General features: G+C 25.9%; 1 protein-coding gene across 4 annotated transcripts in view; it reads right to left on the bottom strand.

The window, feature by feature from the left end:
* Window positions 1-22,169, bottom strand: part of LOC114121273 (potassium voltage-gated channel protein Shaw-like) — a 181,581-nt gene that overhangs the window by 3,721 nt on the left and 155,691 nt on the right. For all 4 annotated transcript variants that reach the window (XM_050203671.1, XM_050203675.1, XM_050203673.1 and 1 more), the window contains 5 exons: window positions 18,866-19,117; window positions 15,479-15,790; window positions 15,187-15,396; window positions 13,743-13,926; window positions 81-191 (listed from right to left, as the gene is read on the bottom strand). In XM_050203671.1, coding sequence (XP_050059628.1) covers window positions 81-191; window positions 13,743-13,926; window positions 15,187-15,396; window positions 15,479-15,790; window positions 18,866-19,117 — 1,069 coding nt within the window. The remainder of the gene's footprint in view (window positions 1-80; window positions 192-13,742; window positions 13,927-15,186; window positions 15,397-15,478; window positions 15,791-18,865; window positions 19,118-22,169) is intronic.

Below are 22,169 nucleotides of genomic sequence, written 5' to 3'. Positions count from 1 at the left end.
AAAAAATTACGTCTAAAACTAATCGAAACACGCACGAATACGCGACGGCGGGATGTGATTCCGTCGTTTGATATACTAACCCTGCGAGTGTCTCGGGGGCGAGTTGTACGGCATAAACGATGGTGCAGGTATGCCCGGTATTTGTGGTGCTTGGAATGCGAGACTCAGCACGTTCATCCCGTTAATGTTGCCTGCGAACGAGCATAAACCAAAAACAAATTACAATCAACGTATATATCTCGCGGGTTGTATTATTATATTTTGTAAGTTTTGACTGAAAATGAAATTAATTTAAAAATAATAATAACAATGATAAAACACGATAATGTATATTTTATTTTGAAGATATACTCGTTTGCGTGCACCTTTTTAATATGTTGTATTACCTACGTTTTAATACGTCGTTACATAAATATGACATAATAATATAAGAATACTCTATTTTTTAATTTATTTTTTTTCTAAATGGTAAAATGATAATATTATGTTATGTCTAGAGAACGAATTTTTATCCACTTACAATAACAAAATATTTGATAACCAAATGATTTATATACAATTTTTTTTTAATATTATTTTCAACATATTTAGCTTTTATTATTTGAATACTTATTATAAAGTAATACAATTAAACATTTATATATGTATGGAATGTATATTTTATATATAATATTATTTTGTTTTGTTAAAATTAATTATTAATTGCAATTTACAGTCAAATTTTTCTAGGAACAAAATAAGTTTTTTTATGTTAATGATTGTTTGTTTAAAGGTTGTTCAAAATCATCTAAAGTCATTAAGTATTTTATTTATAAGAATTTAATATCTCTTAATGTAAAACTCGATAAGTGTCGTAAAGTGTAAACTCTTCACCCAATAGTGCTTTATTGATATTACATAAAACTTATGAGCCTTTATTTCTAGAAAAAAAATATTCATTTTTTTTTTTTTTTTTTTTTTTTTTTTATAGAGTTCCATGAATCATACACGATTTTTCATCCAATTTAAGAAAAAACATATTTTGAGATTTTTAAAATTATTTCCAGTAAATATTACAAATTATAACTTATAAGAAACCAAGTGATATGTGGAAATTCAGTAACATGTGGTGTCGAATGTTATTTGGGGATTTTGTTAGAACTGCTAATACCATACACCAACAATTAAGAAGAAGAATAAAGAGTAGAAAATACGTAGATAGATGCTAAATCGAATAGGTCTCAAGTCTCAACCAACTTAAACATTTTAGCTCCTTGAATGACGCAAGTAATAGACTGTATCACAGTCAACCAATGCACTTTGACGGGGAAAAATCAGTATCAGTTATTACGTTGTGTATTTTGTCAAAAAAAAGAAAAACCTATAAGGTGAGCATTTTCGTTGAAAAACATATATACATATATATACTAATATAATACTTCATATTATGCGGTTATAATGTTATTTTTGCGCACGCGTATATGGCAGCACATCCGCGCGGGAAATATACTCACACAATACGCGCGTGTGCACGTACTATATAATATATAAATAATATTTTGAAAGCTACACGGGAAACCTTTCTGACGAATTATTATTGTAATAACGAGCGCACGCGTTATATGAAATACGTCTACGTCACGCGTCTCCTCCAGTTGCATGAGCGTTAGGTGGCTGCCGACCGGATGGGGGTGAGTTAGTTTTTACGACTCACGGGGTTGTAAAAATGCTAATGTCCCACCAGCCCCCAATAACATTTGCAATAAAGCCGTCCGTCTACATGAGCCAACGGTTGGCACGACCATATTATAATAATGACAACGAATAAAATATAAATATTGTTGTTAGTTTACTACAACGTAACGAGATCTGTATTGTAGTGCTACAACCAGTCATCTGAAGGCACGGGTTCAGCCTTATCTTTAGTTTGTTTTTAAATTTATTTAGATGATATTATCTTAGTTTTCAATATTTTGGAAAATATTTAACATTATAAAATGCAAGTTACACTAGATTTACCTGCAGATACAAGACGTAATTACTTCACAATAATTATCAACAACAGTATTTTATACTAAATACGTCACGTGTTATAGAAAAATAGTGATTCCGTTGGAGATTTGTAGAATAAACCTAGTTAAAAGGGAAGTGGGAACGCATGGTCGCCATATAATTTAGGATTAAATAATGGTATTACGTACATTCATATAATTTAAAAATTAACTTTATATTTTGAGTGAGAATATATTGCGTACCTACATAATATTATGTTTCTGCTAATCGGGCGTATTCATATCCAGTATACGTATCATCGAATGGTTAACTACACTAGTAACTATTTAAGCTTTTTATACTTGTAAGCACGCTTAATGGTACAATATTACAATTTATTACACGCATTAGCAACCAATAGTAATTACTTCGGTTTGTGGGTATACCTATTGTTAATTTTTGTGAAGTGAATGTAAAAATAAATTATGCTCAGTTAATATGGTATCTATACTCAATACTCGTATTAATATTATCATTAAAATGTAAAAACAAAAATTATCTATCATTGTACTTATGGTTATTTTTTTAAAGTTTAGCTAAACTGGAGATTTTAATTTCAATTATAATATGATATTATGTACAATAATTCTGTTGTATAATATATATTTATTCATACATTTTATAATAATTTTCCAATTTTTGTTATCGATTAAAATTATAATTACATTATTTTAGCCGTACCTATATTTATTTATAATAATAAAATTGGGATATAATTCGTTCACTTAAACATAATTTACCAATTTACCATCAATATACTCAATATACTGTTATTGTATTATAATAATACACACTTTATATCATAATAGTACCTATTATATTTTATTCTTCAATAATAATATTTGTATAAGTAATAAGTATGGTACACGTGTCATCGGCTAATCCTTTTTAAGTACTGATTTCTAATTTATACTATACTTTTTTTCACCTATTAAAATAAGCACTTCTATTTAATTAATGAATAATTAATACAATTAATCTTTAGAAAAGTTTTTTCTTTTATTTAAAATATCAATAATAATAAAAATTATTATGCGTTTGTCAGTATAGTGTTCATTCTCGGTAATATCGCGGAAACCACAAAAGTTATCGAAACCATATTCATATATTAATTAGGTTCAGTTTGTGCTCCAATTGTTTTTTTTCTTTGATTAGTTACAATAAAAAAAAAAAAAAAAAAAAAATACATTAATGAGCAATAAAATAATTGCCTAGTCATCTAGTGACGTTTAAATGGAAACGCAAAAAAAAATGCGTAAAGTATAAATGTTTTATTAATGAGTAATGATATAAATATATCATAAACCATAATATTCATATTTTCTGTTATGGGACGGATAGAGATGTCATTTGACATTAAATTGAATAAAAAAATATATAATTATTATATATAGTCTAATACTCTGATAAATATTTACCAAATAGTATAGTGTAGTTAATAATAATAATAATAGCAAAACATTTTCAAAAAACAAAGTGTTGTATTTAGATTTTTAGGATGTAATATATTAAATTTAAATTAATTTACAAAACTATTATCGTATGCATTTCAGTAATTAAATAAAATACAAATATAAATATATATATTTTTTTTACAGTGAACATTAAGAATATTAAAAAACTTTTATACTTGCAGTATTTTAATTTATTTTAGTTATACTTTTTCTTTTTTTTCTTAAGTTTGAAATTACTATGCTTAATAACAAGTGAATGAGTTCTAAATATAATACAGTTTAAAAATTAATATTTATTCATAATATTTTAAGTTTAATGTTAACATTTTGTCATATTAATTTCTTTAATCAGAATAGAGTTTAATATTTATGCACTATAGTTTAAAAGCATAAATGTATTATCGTATCTAATTTATTCGCTTTTATTTTATTATAATATAATATATGGTTCGTCATATTACATAGTTGTCAGTAAAACATGTTGCTGGTATAAATACTATGAATTGTCTTCTTGTTTTTTTATTTATACTTTTCAAGTGTTATAGGTTATACTATAAAATAGTAAGATTATATAGTACTAAACAAATTGTAGATAACAATTAAAATGTTTCCCGTACGTTATAATATAATAACAATGACTTATGTTTATTATTTCAGTTACAGGACTATGTTAATTTATCTGCAGAAAAATAATACGACAAGAGAAAAACATATTTTGTAGTATTTCTTGAGGAAAAAATAATGGATGACCAAAACTATTAATTGTTATTGATCAGATGCTATACTTGTGATATCTGTGCAATATTATTGAATTGACTAGAAAAAAAAGCTTCAAGCGAAAAATGGAGTAGAAAATTGTAAGTAGGTTTGTATTTTTTTTTTGGAAAATCATATTAACGGGTTCCGTATATTTTTATATATTGAGTCTCAGTGCGTTTTCGATCTCAGCGATTTCATGCTCGAACGAGATAATCGTGAGAAGAAGATCGAATCGAATATGAGATATGGGGAAAACTAGTATATTTATACTTTTTATAATCGTTGAAAAGTCGGAGAATGTTCCAAAAACAATTTGGCGAATGCACAAGTACATGTCATACATTTCCGGGACCTTAACCTGTTTAAATAGTTATTAAGCCCCATACCCATTTTTCACACACCCATGTACAAAAATATAATTATATTTTCACGTTAGATAAATATTCTTATTATTTATGTGTAATTGAAACGATTTGTTATACTTTATACATTATTTACATATTTAATTCTGTTTAGTTATATGTTTGATGTCTACCTATCTTATGTTCGAATCGTCAAATCTCGGGAAACATTTTACAATGTCTTTAGTCTATACAAGATAAAAATAGTCTGTTTTAATATTGAATAATAATAATTTATATGAGTCAATATACTATAATATAGTTTGTGGGTAAAAATTGATAAATATTAGTGATAAAAATCTTTTATTTTGTTTCATTAAATTTGTCCTTTTTTATTTATTTAAGTTTTTTGTATTAATATACAGCGTTGTACCTCAGTAAAAAAGTCATTCAAAATTGCTTGTAAACCACATTTTTTTTTTTTTTTTTATAAGATTTCTAGAAAAAAAGTAGTTATATTAATTTACAATTTCCTAGTAAAGTAATAATATAATATTTTGAATTATTACAATTTTTATTTCGTTAGTTTCCATAATAATAGTAATGAATTTAATTAAATTAACTTAATAAAATTCTTAGAATAAATGTTTTTCTTTGTTTATCTTTTATTTATAGTAATATTTTTAATTATTTTGACTTACATCATGGGAGTAAGACTGACAATCATTTTTTAAAACATTTTTAAATTAAAATATTGATTGGGAAATTCTAATAATGAATTTTCAGTTATTTTCGATTTGTATGATAAATCCTATATTGGGCGTGGTATGATCTCATCGACACTGAAGGCTCTGAATGCGACAAAGTGAATTCTATAGTACGGCCCGAGTGCACGACATAATATTATTATCTATTGTGTGTTTCTGGTTTATTATTTATTAAGCGAATTCGATTTTTGACTCTTTGTGACAAAGTCGACAGTTGAATTTGAAAATTCCGACCTCCAAATTCGAAGGATGTATTATTATTATAACGTTTTTTTCATCCAATTTTTCTTTCTAACGAAATGCAATATATTGTATAGATATGAATATATCGTACAACTTGCAGTAAATACTTTCGAGTACAAGTAATAACGGAGCATATCATAATGCATAAATATGTATATATGTATTATTATTACAGTACTTCGAAGTAGCGACGAGAGACCAAAAAATCATTACCACGAGGAGAGTGCATTTATATTATGTTGAAAATGTGCGCGTAAAATGTGAGAAATAAAAATACGGTTCAAAACATCTCGATCTCGGACGTGTGTAATAAAAAAAAAAATTATATATATAAAATCAACAAAAATATCCTAGTATCATCGTTGCTATTGCGTAGTATACTCTTCATCCTTTTTGATGATTCTGTTATTGGAATAACGTAATTTGTACAATTTTTTCTCTGTTGCGGGTTTTTATACCGCACTCAAAGAGTGTAAACGACTTAGAACATTTTTGGAGTCGATTTTTCTGCTTATCGTTTTGAACACTCGTAAACCGTGTGTGGCATCAAGTCCAGTGGAAATAGAATAGACTTGGAACTATGACCTTTTATACTTTTTCACGTTGTTATTGAATGTGTGTGTGAGGAGGGGTATATGAATATAGATTTCTTCCCGCCCCAAATATATACTTTATTTTTATTTATTTATTCTTTATATTTCAAGAAAATGTCATAATAATTGAAAAATGTGAATAATAAATTATACAAATTCATGTAAGTACATTTGTACTTTTGCGAAAAATAATAAAATTTATGATCAAATATTTGGAATTTTGGAACAATAAAAATAACATCTACATATTGAGAAGTTATGCTCATTCTATCAATGTTATTACAATAGGAGAGGGTGTAGGTGACTTTAAAAATATTTATTATTTTGTCCCTCTCCATAAAAATTATCGAGTACTCCACTGCCTTTAATATATATTTATACAGTACGATGGCACATACACTTCACATTTTAAACATACAGCACGTGTCGTATACAATGTAATTCAATGGGAGGCACAATAATAACTTTATTGTATTATTATTCAAGTACCGATGACGCGTGGCAGTCGACTACTTATTATAAATACTTTGAATTCTCAAACTTATACGTTGTACAGTACTGAGTTGTATTCTGTGTAGCCAATATATTCGTAAAGCCCATAAAGTATTGCGAACGTGTGTTGTATTCGATGTATAAAATATGCACATGGATTATTCATGAACTAATGTGAACCGTATAGTATGCAGTTTTGACTGCAATATTACAGAATATATAACATATCTATTTTAAATTTATTCGGTTCCTATACAAAATATATCACACACTGTATGATTCATGTTCAGCAATTCGTATCACAGTACATTGTTATTATGATTGTCATGGTTTGCTAAGACCATGCGAGTATAAACCATAGTAGCGCTAAGGGAACACCCTTATAGTTCTAGAGCTTACTTCAAAAATTCCATAATTGAGCAACGTCTGTCTATAAATTCATAAATCATAACATTGCATCAAATGTAATATTCCTTTTTGTGTGTTTTCAATGTATCTACGCAGTAAAAAATGTATATGATATAAATATATGTAAGGGCATACAGTCATTTTTTTAACAGGAAACAAACGAACAGTTTTTAATAAAATGAAAGTTACCCGAAATCTTTTAATTTTATATCACTGCCTCATCGCTTTCATCTTTTTAAACTCTAAGCTCTTTTAGTATTATGTGAATGATTTATACCCAAATAAGTTAAAAATGAAGATTAAATTGAGTGATTGTCAGTAGATTTAAATATAAAATAATTGTGCGACGGTTTATGTAATTTTTTTTTAAGTCATGTTTTTAATATTTTCCTGTGTTGTGAAATATTAATGTTAACAATAAAATACTTTTATCAAAGTACACGTTATTAAATTGTTATTATAAGTTATTAAAAGTTAAAATAATAATGGGCTTCGGTAATAAACCGTCTCTGTTTGATCTCAAGTGTACTATATAAACGATATTAAAAGATTTTTTTTTTATATATACCAATAATCGTCGCATCCGTTGTGATATAATACCACTATTGGCACCCATACAAAATATGATAGGGGGATGAGATTCTTTTTCAGTAACGTGAATGTAATAATATGTTCAGTGAATATGCCATTTCCTAATGATAAATAAGTTTCGAAAAAGAAAAGAAATGTCACAGGTCGTATACTATTTTTCTTAATTTATTGATAAATACTATAGTACATGCTCCATTTTTCAAGTATTATACATATTATATATATAAATATATTGAAAGGCGCCCAAAGAAAACGAAATGAGACTGGAAAATCGTATCAATATTAGACGTTTAAAATATAAAATGTATTATGATTTGGTTTACTACTGTTATTTATTGTGACCTTAGATCTCAATTTATATTTTTTAACTGCCTTATTTATCATATAATGTTTGAACCAATAATTATATAGATATACCTAAATGTAGATTTAAATAGTATTATTATTTTCATTTTACTTGGTTGTTTGATTTTTAATAAATACTCTTTTTTGATTAGGAAAAAATAATAATGAAACCTTATGTATTATGTATATATTATTATGATAAAGTATATTAATTTATGGTGTAAAATACTAAAATAGGATTATGAATATTCATATTATTATGTTGTATGTGAATTAATAATAAAAAAGGTGACATTTTATGAATATATTATCGAACTTGAATGATCGGAATAATATTAAGTATACAATTCATACAACTATTATTATAACAATGTATATCTTTACTGTACCGTAAATTAAATATTTACTGAATTTTTATTACTGTTTTTGTATAGATAACATATAAAATGTATGTACAGTAGTTTAATTGAAAATGTGACATTTATTTTATACCTGGGAAAAGGTAGGTATATATTCAAATACATATAAATTATAGAATGTTTGTCGGTACTTGGTAATCTCAGACACCACAAAAGCTACCGAAGCTAGATAATATATAGGTTCACATATTGGGTTAAGTTGATGCTTCTATTTGTTTTTATTTTATTTATATGTTACTATAAAAAAAAATCTTTACTCGGTAATACAATGTTGGTGAATCAGCTAGTATGTTAAATTTATTTATTTATACTCAAATAAGAACATAAATGTAATATAGCTTTCGTATTTTAATTTAAAAACAAATATATCTTGGTATAGCGAATACATTATTAGTTATAAATTGATAATTGAATAGTGTCTCTCAAAATAATTTCTGAAAAAAATGTCCATATTCCACGTAAATAATAATTTTAGTTCATATTTCATTATTTATTTTATGACCCATGTGTAAAACATAATTACCAAAATATAGTTTAGTTTTTATATTATTTTAGTACATATACTCTTTTTGAGAAAATTAATTCAACATATTATGTAACAAAATATTATTTTATAATTATTTATTATCAAGGTAGCTTACTATATAATATTTTATGGACTATATTTTTATTTTATTATATAATAAATTCAACAGAAAAAATACTTCAATGGTGTAGGTAACGAATGTCAAAACAATTAAGTAAGGAATTTAATTTGTGTATTTTATCTAATAGTTAACCCCTAATTTTATGTAATTATAATATGACAGAGTTATGTTTCTTATATGTATTTGAAAACAAAATGTTGGAGTATTTATAATGTTACAAGACGTATCGAAATCAATAAAAATAATTTTAAGTACCTCTGTTATACAATTCGGATACAAGTTAATTTAAAGTGTAATACTTTTCTATTGAATAAATATATTAAATTCAAATTTATTCATAATTGATTAGTTATTCTGAAAATAAATCACTGTAAAACAGATTTTTTTACATATTTGAATAGTTGCGATTTTGTATTTCAACAAAAAATATAATAAGGTACGCCAAAACAACTAAAATTAGTTTATAGAAATAATATATTTATATAATTTTTTTGTTATTAAAAACGAGAAATTCAATCTATGAAACTCAGCAGATTGGCATTATAAAAGTTGAATAAAATAACTCTTCATGAACAGCAAAAATTGTTTTGAAACTTTCATAGATATCAAAAGAGCATCTCCGCTTTTATAAAATGTCTTATTAAAAAGTTCAGATTGTTTGGATTCAACGTTTCAATTGAATTACATAATAACAATAAAGACGGTATTTAAAAACGCTTTTTTTTTGTCGCGAATAACAATTTTTATCTCAGGACTTAATATAATAATTTAATAATCAATAATATGTATTATTATTTCGATGTAATTGAAAAAAAACGGTATGTAACGCATTGCAACGTATTAATATTATATTGTTGTAAAAACAAAGAGTGGTATAGCAAATTGATAGAAAATTGGAAAACAATCGAGATGAAAAAGATATGGTTATTTGTGTGTGTGAATATTGGTAGAAATATAAATACATTTATGTGTATGTATATTTATTGTAAATTTATATAACGAAAGAGAAGGGATGTGTGTATGTACTATAATATACTGATACACTTACTGTGTTTGTTAAATTGTAAATTCATTGAACAGGAATATTGTATAGTGTGCGTGTTCGATGAAATGAAATATCGTCTGTGGAATAAAACAGTCAAATATTTCCAACAGTATTCACTACCTTGTAAAACCTGTCGAGATTTATCACTCCACAGGGTTCGTGATTCGATCAAGTGGTACGTGTGTGTAAATGTTTTTTTCTTCAAATCACGGCCACCGAATGACTCGCGAAGAGTTTCTACCGATCGGTCGATCTTATACATTTCAAAAGCCACCGATGAAGAGAAACTGCTAACGACCGCAGCATGTGACAGTATGACACCACAACTACGTGTATTTATCAACTTTTACCACAGAAAAAAAATGATAGATTTGAAATCTCTAGTGTTTTATCATTGCGGTTTTGTTGCATATCATTCGATAGTAAAGCTATCCTTATTGGCTCACATAGAATGTCAACACTACCTAACGTCTGTATAACGTTATAAATCGTACGGCGTAAACTCAAATGAGCTACACGATTGTGGTAAATAAGAATGGCAGTACATCATGTAAGTTATAAGTAGGTATGTACAGTATTATAATTTTAAAATGCTCATAGCTTGCATTAAAACGTAATTAACAACAATAATAAGCTGTATTTTTATCTAGGTAATACTATAAGTTTTAAGTTTGATTATATGTCAGTTTACTCTAATAATATTAAAACTAGATACCCAAGATTAGTTCTGCCGAACAAAAATTATACATAATCGATATGTTGCACGTGAAAGAAAACTAAATAGTATTTTGACATCATCTTAATATTCGGTTCCAATATTTAGGTCTTTCGCAATCGGAAATGCACGTTTTGGGTTTAATTAGTTAATTAATTGTTATTAGTTTTTAATTAATTACCCCGACATACTCGAGTATGTCAGGAAGTAACGAAAAATTGACGATAAGCAATTAACACTATTTATTAAACATTAATTATTATGTTAACTTTCAATTATGTGTATTTCAATTAGATAATAATTTTTTTTATCGAACTCACGCATAAAATATTCTACATAAATTATAAGTGAAGAACAAATTAAATAATAACTTTTTTTTTAATCGATCAAAAATTAATAATATAAATGTGTTTATTTGTACACACAGTATTTTCATTGGAATATATTATAAATTATTATATGGAATCATTTATGATAAAAAAACTTATAAATAATTCAATTAAAATTTAATAATAATTATCAACTATGACATTAAACGCTAATAGTTATATTACTGGATGTGAAAACATACATATAGTAGATTTTACTATTTAAATTATTTACTAATTTATAATGTAGTTAAAATACAAAAAAAATCTTTGTATGGCTGAACTTTAAAATTATAAATCCTATGGATGATTTTTAGTGTATGATGTAAAACTCATACACGTTAATATAAAATAACGAATCAAAAAGTAACAGCAATTCAAAGCTAATAGATATCCGATAAATGTTAGCATCCTCATGACACTTATTATAGATATTATTATTGTATTTCAGATTAATAGTTATTCAAGATTGTAACTTAAAAAATGTCACAGTGTTGTAGCTGCACATTATGATAAAAATGAAATACGTAAGTAATATTTAAAACCCAATATACGATTTTTATAGAATTTTATCCATATCGACTTAAAAATCTAGTTGGAGATTAAAAATAGATACATTTTTTAATATTTTAATTATTTATATTTAATTTATTGATTGACTAATATGTATATAAGATACAAAAATACCGTTAATCTATTATAATAAAATATTTATTTATTTATTTATTTATTATGTCTTGAATTATAAAGTATCAATTATATTAAGAAAAACAATGATATAAGAATATACTTTTTAATTTATTGTATTCCCAGTAACTATCCAGTTCCTGACTCTCTTGGCATTTCCGGAAATGCAAACTCTGTACTATCCTAATTTGAATCGAAGCTATCTGTAATCATCGATTCTATTTTAATTTACGATATTTATATTTTATAATGATTTGAATTTGAATTTTGTTTTCAAGTTTAAAATTTTACGATGCTTCAGTCCCCAATCAAACTGTATATAAAGAATTACCATCATTTTAATAATCAGCTGAAAATAACTATAGCGTTGATAAATTTTATTTATTTGTTTTTTGTTCACTGCTAACCCTTCTCATTCTTCGGTATACTTTTTTTTGTGAATATCAAGGCATATACCAAAAATATTACTTTTGGAAAACGTTAACTATACAAATGACAGTACTGAGTTTTCTAAAACTATTTTGGCACGTTCTAATTGCCACTAGCACATCGACATCTAATTTTAATGCATGCATCATCCACCCTTAGCTAGGCTGCCAATATTTACCTGATACACGTAAGTTCTATTGTAGGGACCATCTAGTAACCAATCACAATAATAATAATTTGTTATCATGTACTCTTGTTACCTTTCATTTACACTGCACCAGTGTTTGGAACGTAAACAAAGACCACATTCGAAAATATTATCCAGTCCAATAGGAATTTCTAATTTTAGTACCTTCCTTTGCCAAATTACGCCATCGGTTTCTGTTTGTGTTTGCAAATCTCATTAAGGGCGTATAATACGCATATACGCATATCTATCTTCATTCTTCTCTTACCATCTCATCGTGTATAATATATATAAATATATTATACTTAAGCAAATATTAATTATAATTTGAATAATCATAATAATATACCCTATGTTAGTGCTACACCAGAATCGACTTTGTACAATTTAATTGGTAAATGGCAATAATAATATAGCATTTTATCTACAGCGTAGTAGATTTGAATGTCGTTTTTGTTTCGGATCGATTTCAATGTGAATTCCCTATAGCCATACTATAATATTTTCATTGAATGCCGTTTTAGTATATTACTATTATTACTATTTATAACCATTGTCATTATATTCGTAATCAAAACGCTCAAGTTTGTTTAAAATCGCAAATAATCTGTTTAATTGATTGAAGTGTCAATTGTCCTGCAGCCTAAAATGCTGCTAAAATACGAAACTTCTACAAACACATTGTATAATAATATTATTGTTTTGTTGCTTTTATTACCATGTTTCATTGTCAATGTACATACAAATTAACAATCGTTTTATATTCAAATGAATCCTATTTTCTGACAATAACATCTATAATAGCTGACTTATAGAAACTAAACATTTATTAACTTTCTAATTTCATGTTTAATAAATCAATAGTTAAATTGTATACTACCATCAGTTAAAAAAACAATCTTCAATTAAGACGTATTTTTGAATCTTGCATTATTCATCATTTTACCACTTCATCAAGACTTTATACTATCGGTCTACTAAAAGCTAATCAACCACTCTTAATCCTTATTTTTTAATTAATTATATAGAGGGTTTTTAAAATTATTAAAAATAATTAAAATAAAGAATATAATATTGAAACAGTATGGTTTAAATATCGATAATATAGTAATTTCTATGTCAAGATTTTACACTTAAAGAAAAAATAAATTATAATAATCAATAAGAAATAACGGTAGAAATACATACAAGAAATTAAAACAAAATATTATGAAAACTTACCTAGTTTAGGATTTACGAAAGTATCTTTGAGTATCGCTCCAGGGGTAGGAGCGGCGACCATTCTACGATTTCCTATCAACCCAGCAGCACCCATGACACCTGCACAGACAGCGTCACAACGTTTTGGTCGAGGCTGTTCCACAGGGAGTACTCTTCTCCTTTTTTTGGGTAACTTTGAACGAGCCTACAGGAAAAAAAAATTATATAAAAAGAAAATAAAAAAAAAAATTAACTTTAGTTATTTACAACATGACTAATAAATTATATTTAATTTAGACACATGGTTTTATTTCATTTCTAACACACTATTCTACTTATGAGTACATGATACTCGATACATAATAATATTAAGAATGCCTTTCTGATAATTGTTTTTTTTTTTTTTAATTCCAGTTACTCGCTTTTAAAATAAATTAAATTTTGTATACAATTATTATGTCTTATAAGTACAAAATTCAAAGAAAACTTTAAGGGATTTTCCTGCTTATATATAACTATTAACTATGCATATATAAATAATAATATTTTTCCCAGATGTCAGTAAAAAATCTTTTTGTAATATAGCTAAATTACAGACTGTATTATTTTGTGACTTTTTGTCTCTGTTCATGCCATTCAGCAGTTGTGGCAGTACTTTCTATAATTTAAGGGTGGGTTTGAGATGCTTTTAATGATTTTAAAAGCATACGACTTAAAAAAACACATCATCTCTGCAACAATAGAAAAAAATCTTTTGTAACATACTACATAGGTATCCGCAAATGATTATCAAGCTCTAATGGACGGTTATATTGAAAATACAATTGAGTTCCACGTATTGACGACGCACTTACTGAAATGTTCTTTCTGATATTATAATACTAATAACGTTTTTCTATCTTTTTTAAAATGAAAATCACTTTATCTTGTTGCATATGTAGTACATATTTTATACGAATGTAATTATACTATACTATACACCTTTTACATGTAAATATTATTTAATAATATATTTTATTCCAAACTCTCTAAATAGTATTGTAGTATAATTATTACAATCGTACTATTTTATAGTTCAAAGCTCAGAACTTTTATAATTTTTGTTTATAGGTTTTTAACTTAATTTTTAATTATGATTTAGATAAAGTTTCTTAAAAATACAAAAAAAAAATATTTTTAATATGACGTTATTAATTCATCATAGAAATTGCCTCTAAAATTTGTATACAGAAAGAAAAATCATTATATTGTGGTATTTAATAACAACAATATTATAAAATTTATTTTTTAGTTTTAAAATTATGGATTTTGTACTTCAACAAAATGTAATAGTTATATTATTTACAATGTAATGGTTCAGTTCCAATACTTAGATATTTTTAAAATTACAGTTACCTGCCATACCAAATACTATTGCTTAACTTAAACAGCATAAATTTATATATTATATTTTTATATAACAGACCTGTGTGTGTGAATAAAACATGGAAAAGTTCGACACGATTACAGGAACGGGGAGCGCAATGGTCAGCACGCCAGCCAAGGCGCACAGCGCGCCGACAAACATACCCATGTACGTCTTAGGCGCCATGTCGCCGTATCCGACCGTAGTCATAGTCACGATCGCCCACCAAAGTCCTTCCGGTATGCTTTTGAAGTCGTTTTGTGGATTGGCCTGTAAAAGAATTTGGAAGAATATTAGGATTGTGTAAACTTCACTGATCGTGTGATATCGTAATGATTCCTTCGAAGTTAACCTGCAATCGTTCGGCGTAGTACACCAGGCTAGCAAAAACGACGATGCCCAATACTAAGAAGAAGACTAGCAGCGTCAGCTCCTTAGCAGATGCCTTGAACGTATGTATGAGTATTTTTAGCCCGGGCGAGTGTCTGGTAAGTTTGAACAACCTTAGGATACGTATGATCGAAAAAAATTCTAGTATCTCGGTGTTGTCGAAACGGTGGGCAAGTGTGCTTTGCAACATGGTATCCGTGTAGAAGCTGAGTGTAGCCACAAAGTCGATGATGTTCACCGGAGACTTGGCAAAATGGACAAGGTTGGGGGTTACCTAAAGGGCACAGCTCATTATGGTTTCAAAAAACTTTGTAGACATATTTTTTCTATAATTTTATAATTTTTATCATTATTTTATATTGAATATTTTATATAGATAATCAAAGAAGATAATATTTATTAAAACAAATAAACCACACGTGTCATTAATGAAGTCAAAATATTGTTTTCAAAAATACTTAAAAAAAATAATACGACTATTCAAGTTTATTATTACGGTGGTTGTAAACTGAAAATATATAAGTACCTACAAGTAAACACAAAACCACATAATATTTAAACTCCGCTCGAATTTTAATCAATTCTAAAAAGGTAGGTAACATGTAATCTGTATTGGGTAAAATTTTAAAAATACTTATAACCTAGTTTTTCAAAATTAAACTAAATTACTAATCTCTAATTCATACTTAATTCGTAATAGTTATTATACACCTAATATGAATAATAAATAGAATGAAATTTAAAATTTAAAAAAAAATAAACAATTTAGAATTGTATTTAGGATTACAATATTAGGATAATAATAATATATTGTTGATACAAATTATATTCATTAATTGAAGTTTGACCACTATTATAATATGTACTTCTTAAATTTCATAACTTTTCGTGTTTTTCTATGTCTTACAATAAATTACTGCGATATAAATGAAAACAACCACAGCCATAGAGACTTTAATAAGTTAAAAGTTTTGTATATTTAAAAAACGGAGCACAGCTTAGTTTATAACTTTTTAACATGAACCAAAAATCAGGCACAGTTTACATTACATTCTTTAGCATAAAAAGAAATTTGGTCGCAGTTTACAAAAACAAGGTCATTTGGAGGCAGTTTACGTATGCCCTATTAATAAATGTTTTTTTTATCTTTTAAATATTATTATATAAAATTATTTGTATCAGACAATATAATTGTTAAATAACGAATTTATACGTTTAAACAAATAAATAAAATTATATTTTAAAATAATGAAAGGAAAATGCAGGCGTTTATTGCGAATTTGCTTCTCGTATGGCCCTATTAGCAAATCCAACTCTGCTTAATACAAGCGCGATAAAAGCGGCACAACACGTAATCACGCTCGTGAATTACGCGAAACCCGTTCATTCAGCTTCTGTTATTCCACTTTTAATTATAAAATAAGAAGTCGTGTGAAACATGAAGACGCGCTTTTATCAACGGCTCTATCGTATATACTTAAGGATTATTTTCGTATTTTATTGAAGTTTTCTGTAGATGCTGTTTATAACAAAATTATAAGCCCTTTGGGACTTTAAAAATATTATCTACATCGTAAAACGGTCAACCAGAAATAAGACGCGTTTAATAAGCCATAAAAACAAATGGATCTTAAACCGCGTTCACAGAGCTTCGAAATAATAGTCATCAACTGTGTAGTAGAGGTTGAGAAATAATATTAAATATATACGAGCGTTAATGCTTCCAGTCGGGTTCAACCACTATTATGCAGGACGAGCAATTGGTCTCGCGGACGGTCATTGACGTTTTTTTTTTGTTGTTTTTTTTTATTATTATTATTTATCACGAGCAAAGTCCAACAGCCATGTTGAAATCCAGCCAAAAACATCATTCCACGTCTACAACGACCGTTATACTGGTTTTGAACTTAACGAGTTCACGAAAACCCTATTCCTCACGTTTTTATATCGATCAAACATATTTTTAACACACCATATTTTCATCAGCAGCCATCGTGAATCAAACGAATCACACACGTGTATTTTATAAACATAAAGAGGTTTTGCGGAATTTAGAATATTATCACATTTAGTTTTGTGATCCATGGACCATATTATATGGACCAAGATATTATCAAAATTTTTCATTTTCTGAAGATGAGTTATATAATTTTTAATCTTAAATTCAAAAATAAATTAATATTTCATAATATTCATGCAAAATGTATTACTAATTGATATAGAAAAAATTATATTTAAGAAATCATAAAATTCTAATTTACTGTTATATTAATGTAAAAATACCAACAATCGTTATTTTTTATCATTTAACTACATAAATAAATGATTTTTATATATTTTTTTTTTTATTAAAACGTCATACAAAAATCCTATATATCTTACAATATTCAGTAGCTTATGGCAATTTGAATAAAAATAGCTTTATTGTTATTACATCCCTTATTATTATATTTGTATTTTGCATTTAGGTTTCTTATATTGTAATATAACAATAAGGGATGTTAATCAACAATTTATGTTTTGATAATCATTTATCGAACCGTTTATTTAATAAAATGTATTCAATTAATTAATAAATATTTACTTTTTACTTGTAATAACTATACTGTTAATAGGGCTCGAATTTTAAAGCATGCGCTTCATTTTTTATAAATTATGATTTATATGAGATAGAAATTTCACGCCATTCTATTCCAAATAAACCAATTAATTTTTGCTTTTTCATTGTTTTTTTTTTTTCATTTATTCCTGCTGTGAGTTTTTTATATGTTTATTATGCTATTGTAATAATAAAAAAATTATTAATAAGAAATTTAAAAACCCAGAATACGGGATATTGGGATAGGTACTATTGTTTTCGTTATCAACTTATTTATTAAATGTATTAAACGTTTAGATTATCGATCCAAATATTATAGCCTGCAGTACCTATACGGTCAGTATGCCTATAACTTCGATATCAACCACTTCAAAATTTAAAATTTAGTGTTGTTATTTGAAATCTCTTGTATGAATTATGCACAGATCACTTCAGACTTCTAGTTAATGTAGGAAGAGAGTTCGTTTTCTACGTATATGCATTTTATATACCTTAAAATACATGACTATTATGTATATTTTTTTTTGTTTACATCACATAACTGATATTGTTTTTTGTTACAGTTCAAAATAATAAATAATTCAAAACAATCCATTATCTATAGCCTATAGGACACATTTCTGTATGTCAAACGCCCTACAAATCCACTTGTATAAAACACAAAAATAGTCGTTTTTTGTAAAATGCCTAAACGCTTAAAATTATTTTTTTTTTTTATTAAGTGTTTAGTGTAGTGTATTTAGTACTTACTATAGATCTAGCGAGAAGTTCGAATGTGAACCAAACATTGCAAACAAGTTCTACATAGAAAAAAGCCTCGTGAGGATCAGTACGATCCTTGCTGAGTACCCATTCCATCGGTGGATCCTCACCCGGGGCTGGCGGTCGATCCTTAGGTACGGTTACATTTCTCAGTGTAGCTACTCGTAAGTCAGGATGAGTTTTCAGTGCAAACGACAGTACGGACACACATATAAAAAACACGGATATGACTGCGACTACCTGTAAAGTATAAAAGGAAATCCAATATAAAATATATATTAAATTATTTAGGCGTTATGAAGCTTATTTCGATTTTAATTATTAATGAAATATTTGGTACAATTAATTACGGCTATGGATATTTTTTCTTTTCATTCTATTAAATAGCATTGTGATTCCAAAATAAAATCTTGTTTTTAATAATTTAATTATTGTTTTATAGTAATTAAAATACGTGGCGTGGATAGTTTCTATAAAGTGTCCTTTTCAACGTGAAATAATATGGTGTAATTACGAATATTATTATTAAAATTTCAAGTCTTAGGAAATGTTTTCAAAGTACAGGTATATTTAATTTGATTTATACTCAAACATTGCATATAGTTTACGCTTAAGTTTAAGCTTAAGTTACGCTAAGTTTTTAAAAATTTAACTATGATTTAAATTTAATACTATTGTGTTATTATATTATCGTTATTATTTTAAATTAAACTAAATATATAACTACCTATTATAATATATTATAATACGTTTTATTATATTTTATATTAATTTTATTTAAATACATTGATTTTGAGTTATTAAATTATTCAAATAAAATATTTAAAATAAATATATTATTAATAATTGTTTTAAAACATAAAATTCAATAATTAGGTACCTAGGTACCGTAAAACATTTTAAAGCTTGAAGAGTTTCGATATAGTTTTACTCTATAGTCTATACTATAAAAACTATAAATAACTATTGCACTGTATTAATTTATAGTATATTTGGGGCTATGACTTATTATTATTATTATTATTATTATGATAACAGTAATCATCAATCATTATGGAAACAAAATGAGGATAAATGTATCAAGTCTTGTTTGAAACTTCAAAAAGAACCTACATTTAAAACGAAAACTTTTATAAAATAAATAACGGTAAATATTAAATAAATAGTTACAAGAAAAAATATATAAAATAATAACTTTGTATACCTAATATCAATTATAAGGGAGTTTTGTAAATTAACAAAATTTGAAGTACCTACATAAATATCTGTATAGTTCGAATATTATGACTAGGCACATTATATTTTGACAGATTAATATATTTTTAGTATTAGTTTTATTATAAATTACTAAATAATTATAATAATTTTAATACAATGTAATAACAATATAATAATAATATGAACATTTTGATTAGAATCGATAAAGTAAAATTAAAAAAAAAACCGTTAAAATTGGATTTTAAAACCTTGATACCTAATATAATTATCAACAAATTAGGTTAAGTTATTGCAACAAATTTAAATTTATTTTTCTTTCTATAATTGGAATTATTTATAACATAGGTAATATAAATTATACATTTTTTACTAAGTAATATTATATTTTAATAAGTTAAATGAAAATAGTAAAAAAAATATAATTGTATAATATATAATTAGTATACACTGTACACAGACAATTTTACCATAATAATTTATTCGTGAATGAGTATTATAGAACTCATAATAACATAAATTAAAAAAAAAATTTGTTTAAACATCAATATTGCTGTACATAAATTGAATTTAAGTAAATGATTAATTATTAAGCAAAAAATTAATTACCAAAAAATAAACTCAAAATAAAGTAGTAAAAGTCACTATCAACTATTGAGACATATTTTTTTACTCAAGTCTCGAAAAAATATGGAGAAATTAAAATTTAGCAAAATTATCAAATAAACCAATAATTTATAACTTTCAATTATATTATCATACTAAATTCATCTATTAATAATTTGAAATAAAATGAATCCTTCATTTTTATGCAGCGAAGCGAGTGCTTTTCATCCATTTTGGTAATCGCCTACCATAATATTGTTTTTATGTATTTTAATTATAATTTTTTTTTTATTCATTAGGATTGCGATCGATAAAATACCGATTTTAAATTTACTCTCATATAGTTGAACTAAATCATAATTTATAGGCTTTATAATTTAGTTTATATATATTTGTATAATATTTTATATTATACATAAAAAAAAATATAATACAAAATAATATACAATTTTTTTAATCAGTACTTGAGAAAAAAATACCACATTAATTTGTTATTCGCATCATCGTGAACGGAACATAACAACTGTTATTTAAAAAACATTTATTTAAGATCAAAAAAAAAAAAAAATTGTCCAACATAGTTGAACTAGTCAACATTTATCCGGATCGTAATTAATATTAAAACACCTTCATTCCATGCATACGTAGCAAAAAAAAAAAAAAAAATCATGCAAATCTCTCGGATTTAAAACACCAATTATTCAAGAACCGTGTTTTTGTTTGAATATTAAATATTTTTTTCGGCTTAAAAAGTTTACCACCGGATTAAACCATGAATAAATTATTACCATAAATTTAAATGTGATATATTATGCATCGGTACAACGTGAAACTGAAACATAAATCCAAACGTTATTTTTAAGACGAAACACAGCCGTCAAGAGCAAGGGGTATGCAGTGGTATTGGGACTATAATATATTATAACGTATTAAACATGATGTAGCTAGTAATAATAATTTAAATATCAATGTCGAAAGAGTCTTTCACACAACATAAAATGACGACCATGACACAGAAAACAAATCAACTCAGTGTGTGTGTGCTCAAACACAATTATATATTACAGATCCATATTTTAAATTTCAATAAAACATAAAAAACGTGACAATATCGAAATCAGGATAAAATTTACAATCAGGTTACATGTACAAATCTTAGATACTTTTATTGATTTATGACTCAAGTATTACAATAATATATTATATATTATTGTAGTTAATAAGTCTATGTCGAATTAATTTTAGTTTATTAACTTAAGTAAGTTGCACTTATGTGTTTTATTTATTAGTATAAAATTAGTAATAATAAATCTATCATAATTTAAAAATTTAAATATTAAAAAGACTTATTTAATATTTATGTTTGCAATACATTTTTACTAAATATATTAATTTACATTTCAAGTATATTATTAAATTTAAGATTTCAGCGAAGTAATAAATGTATTTGGTTTTACAACAATAAGTGTTT

The sequence above is a fragment of the Aphis gossypii genome, chromosome 3 (assembly GCF_020184175.1).
Source record: "Aphis gossypii isolate Hap1 chromosome 3, ASM2018417v2, whole genome shotgun sequence".
Taxonomy (NCBI): domain Eukaryota; kingdom Metazoa; phylum Arthropoda; class Insecta; order Hemiptera; family Aphididae; genus Aphis; species Aphis gossypii.
The sequence above is the reverse complement of the archived record's forward strand: the minus strand, read 5'-3'. Positions and strand labels throughout refer to the sequence as shown.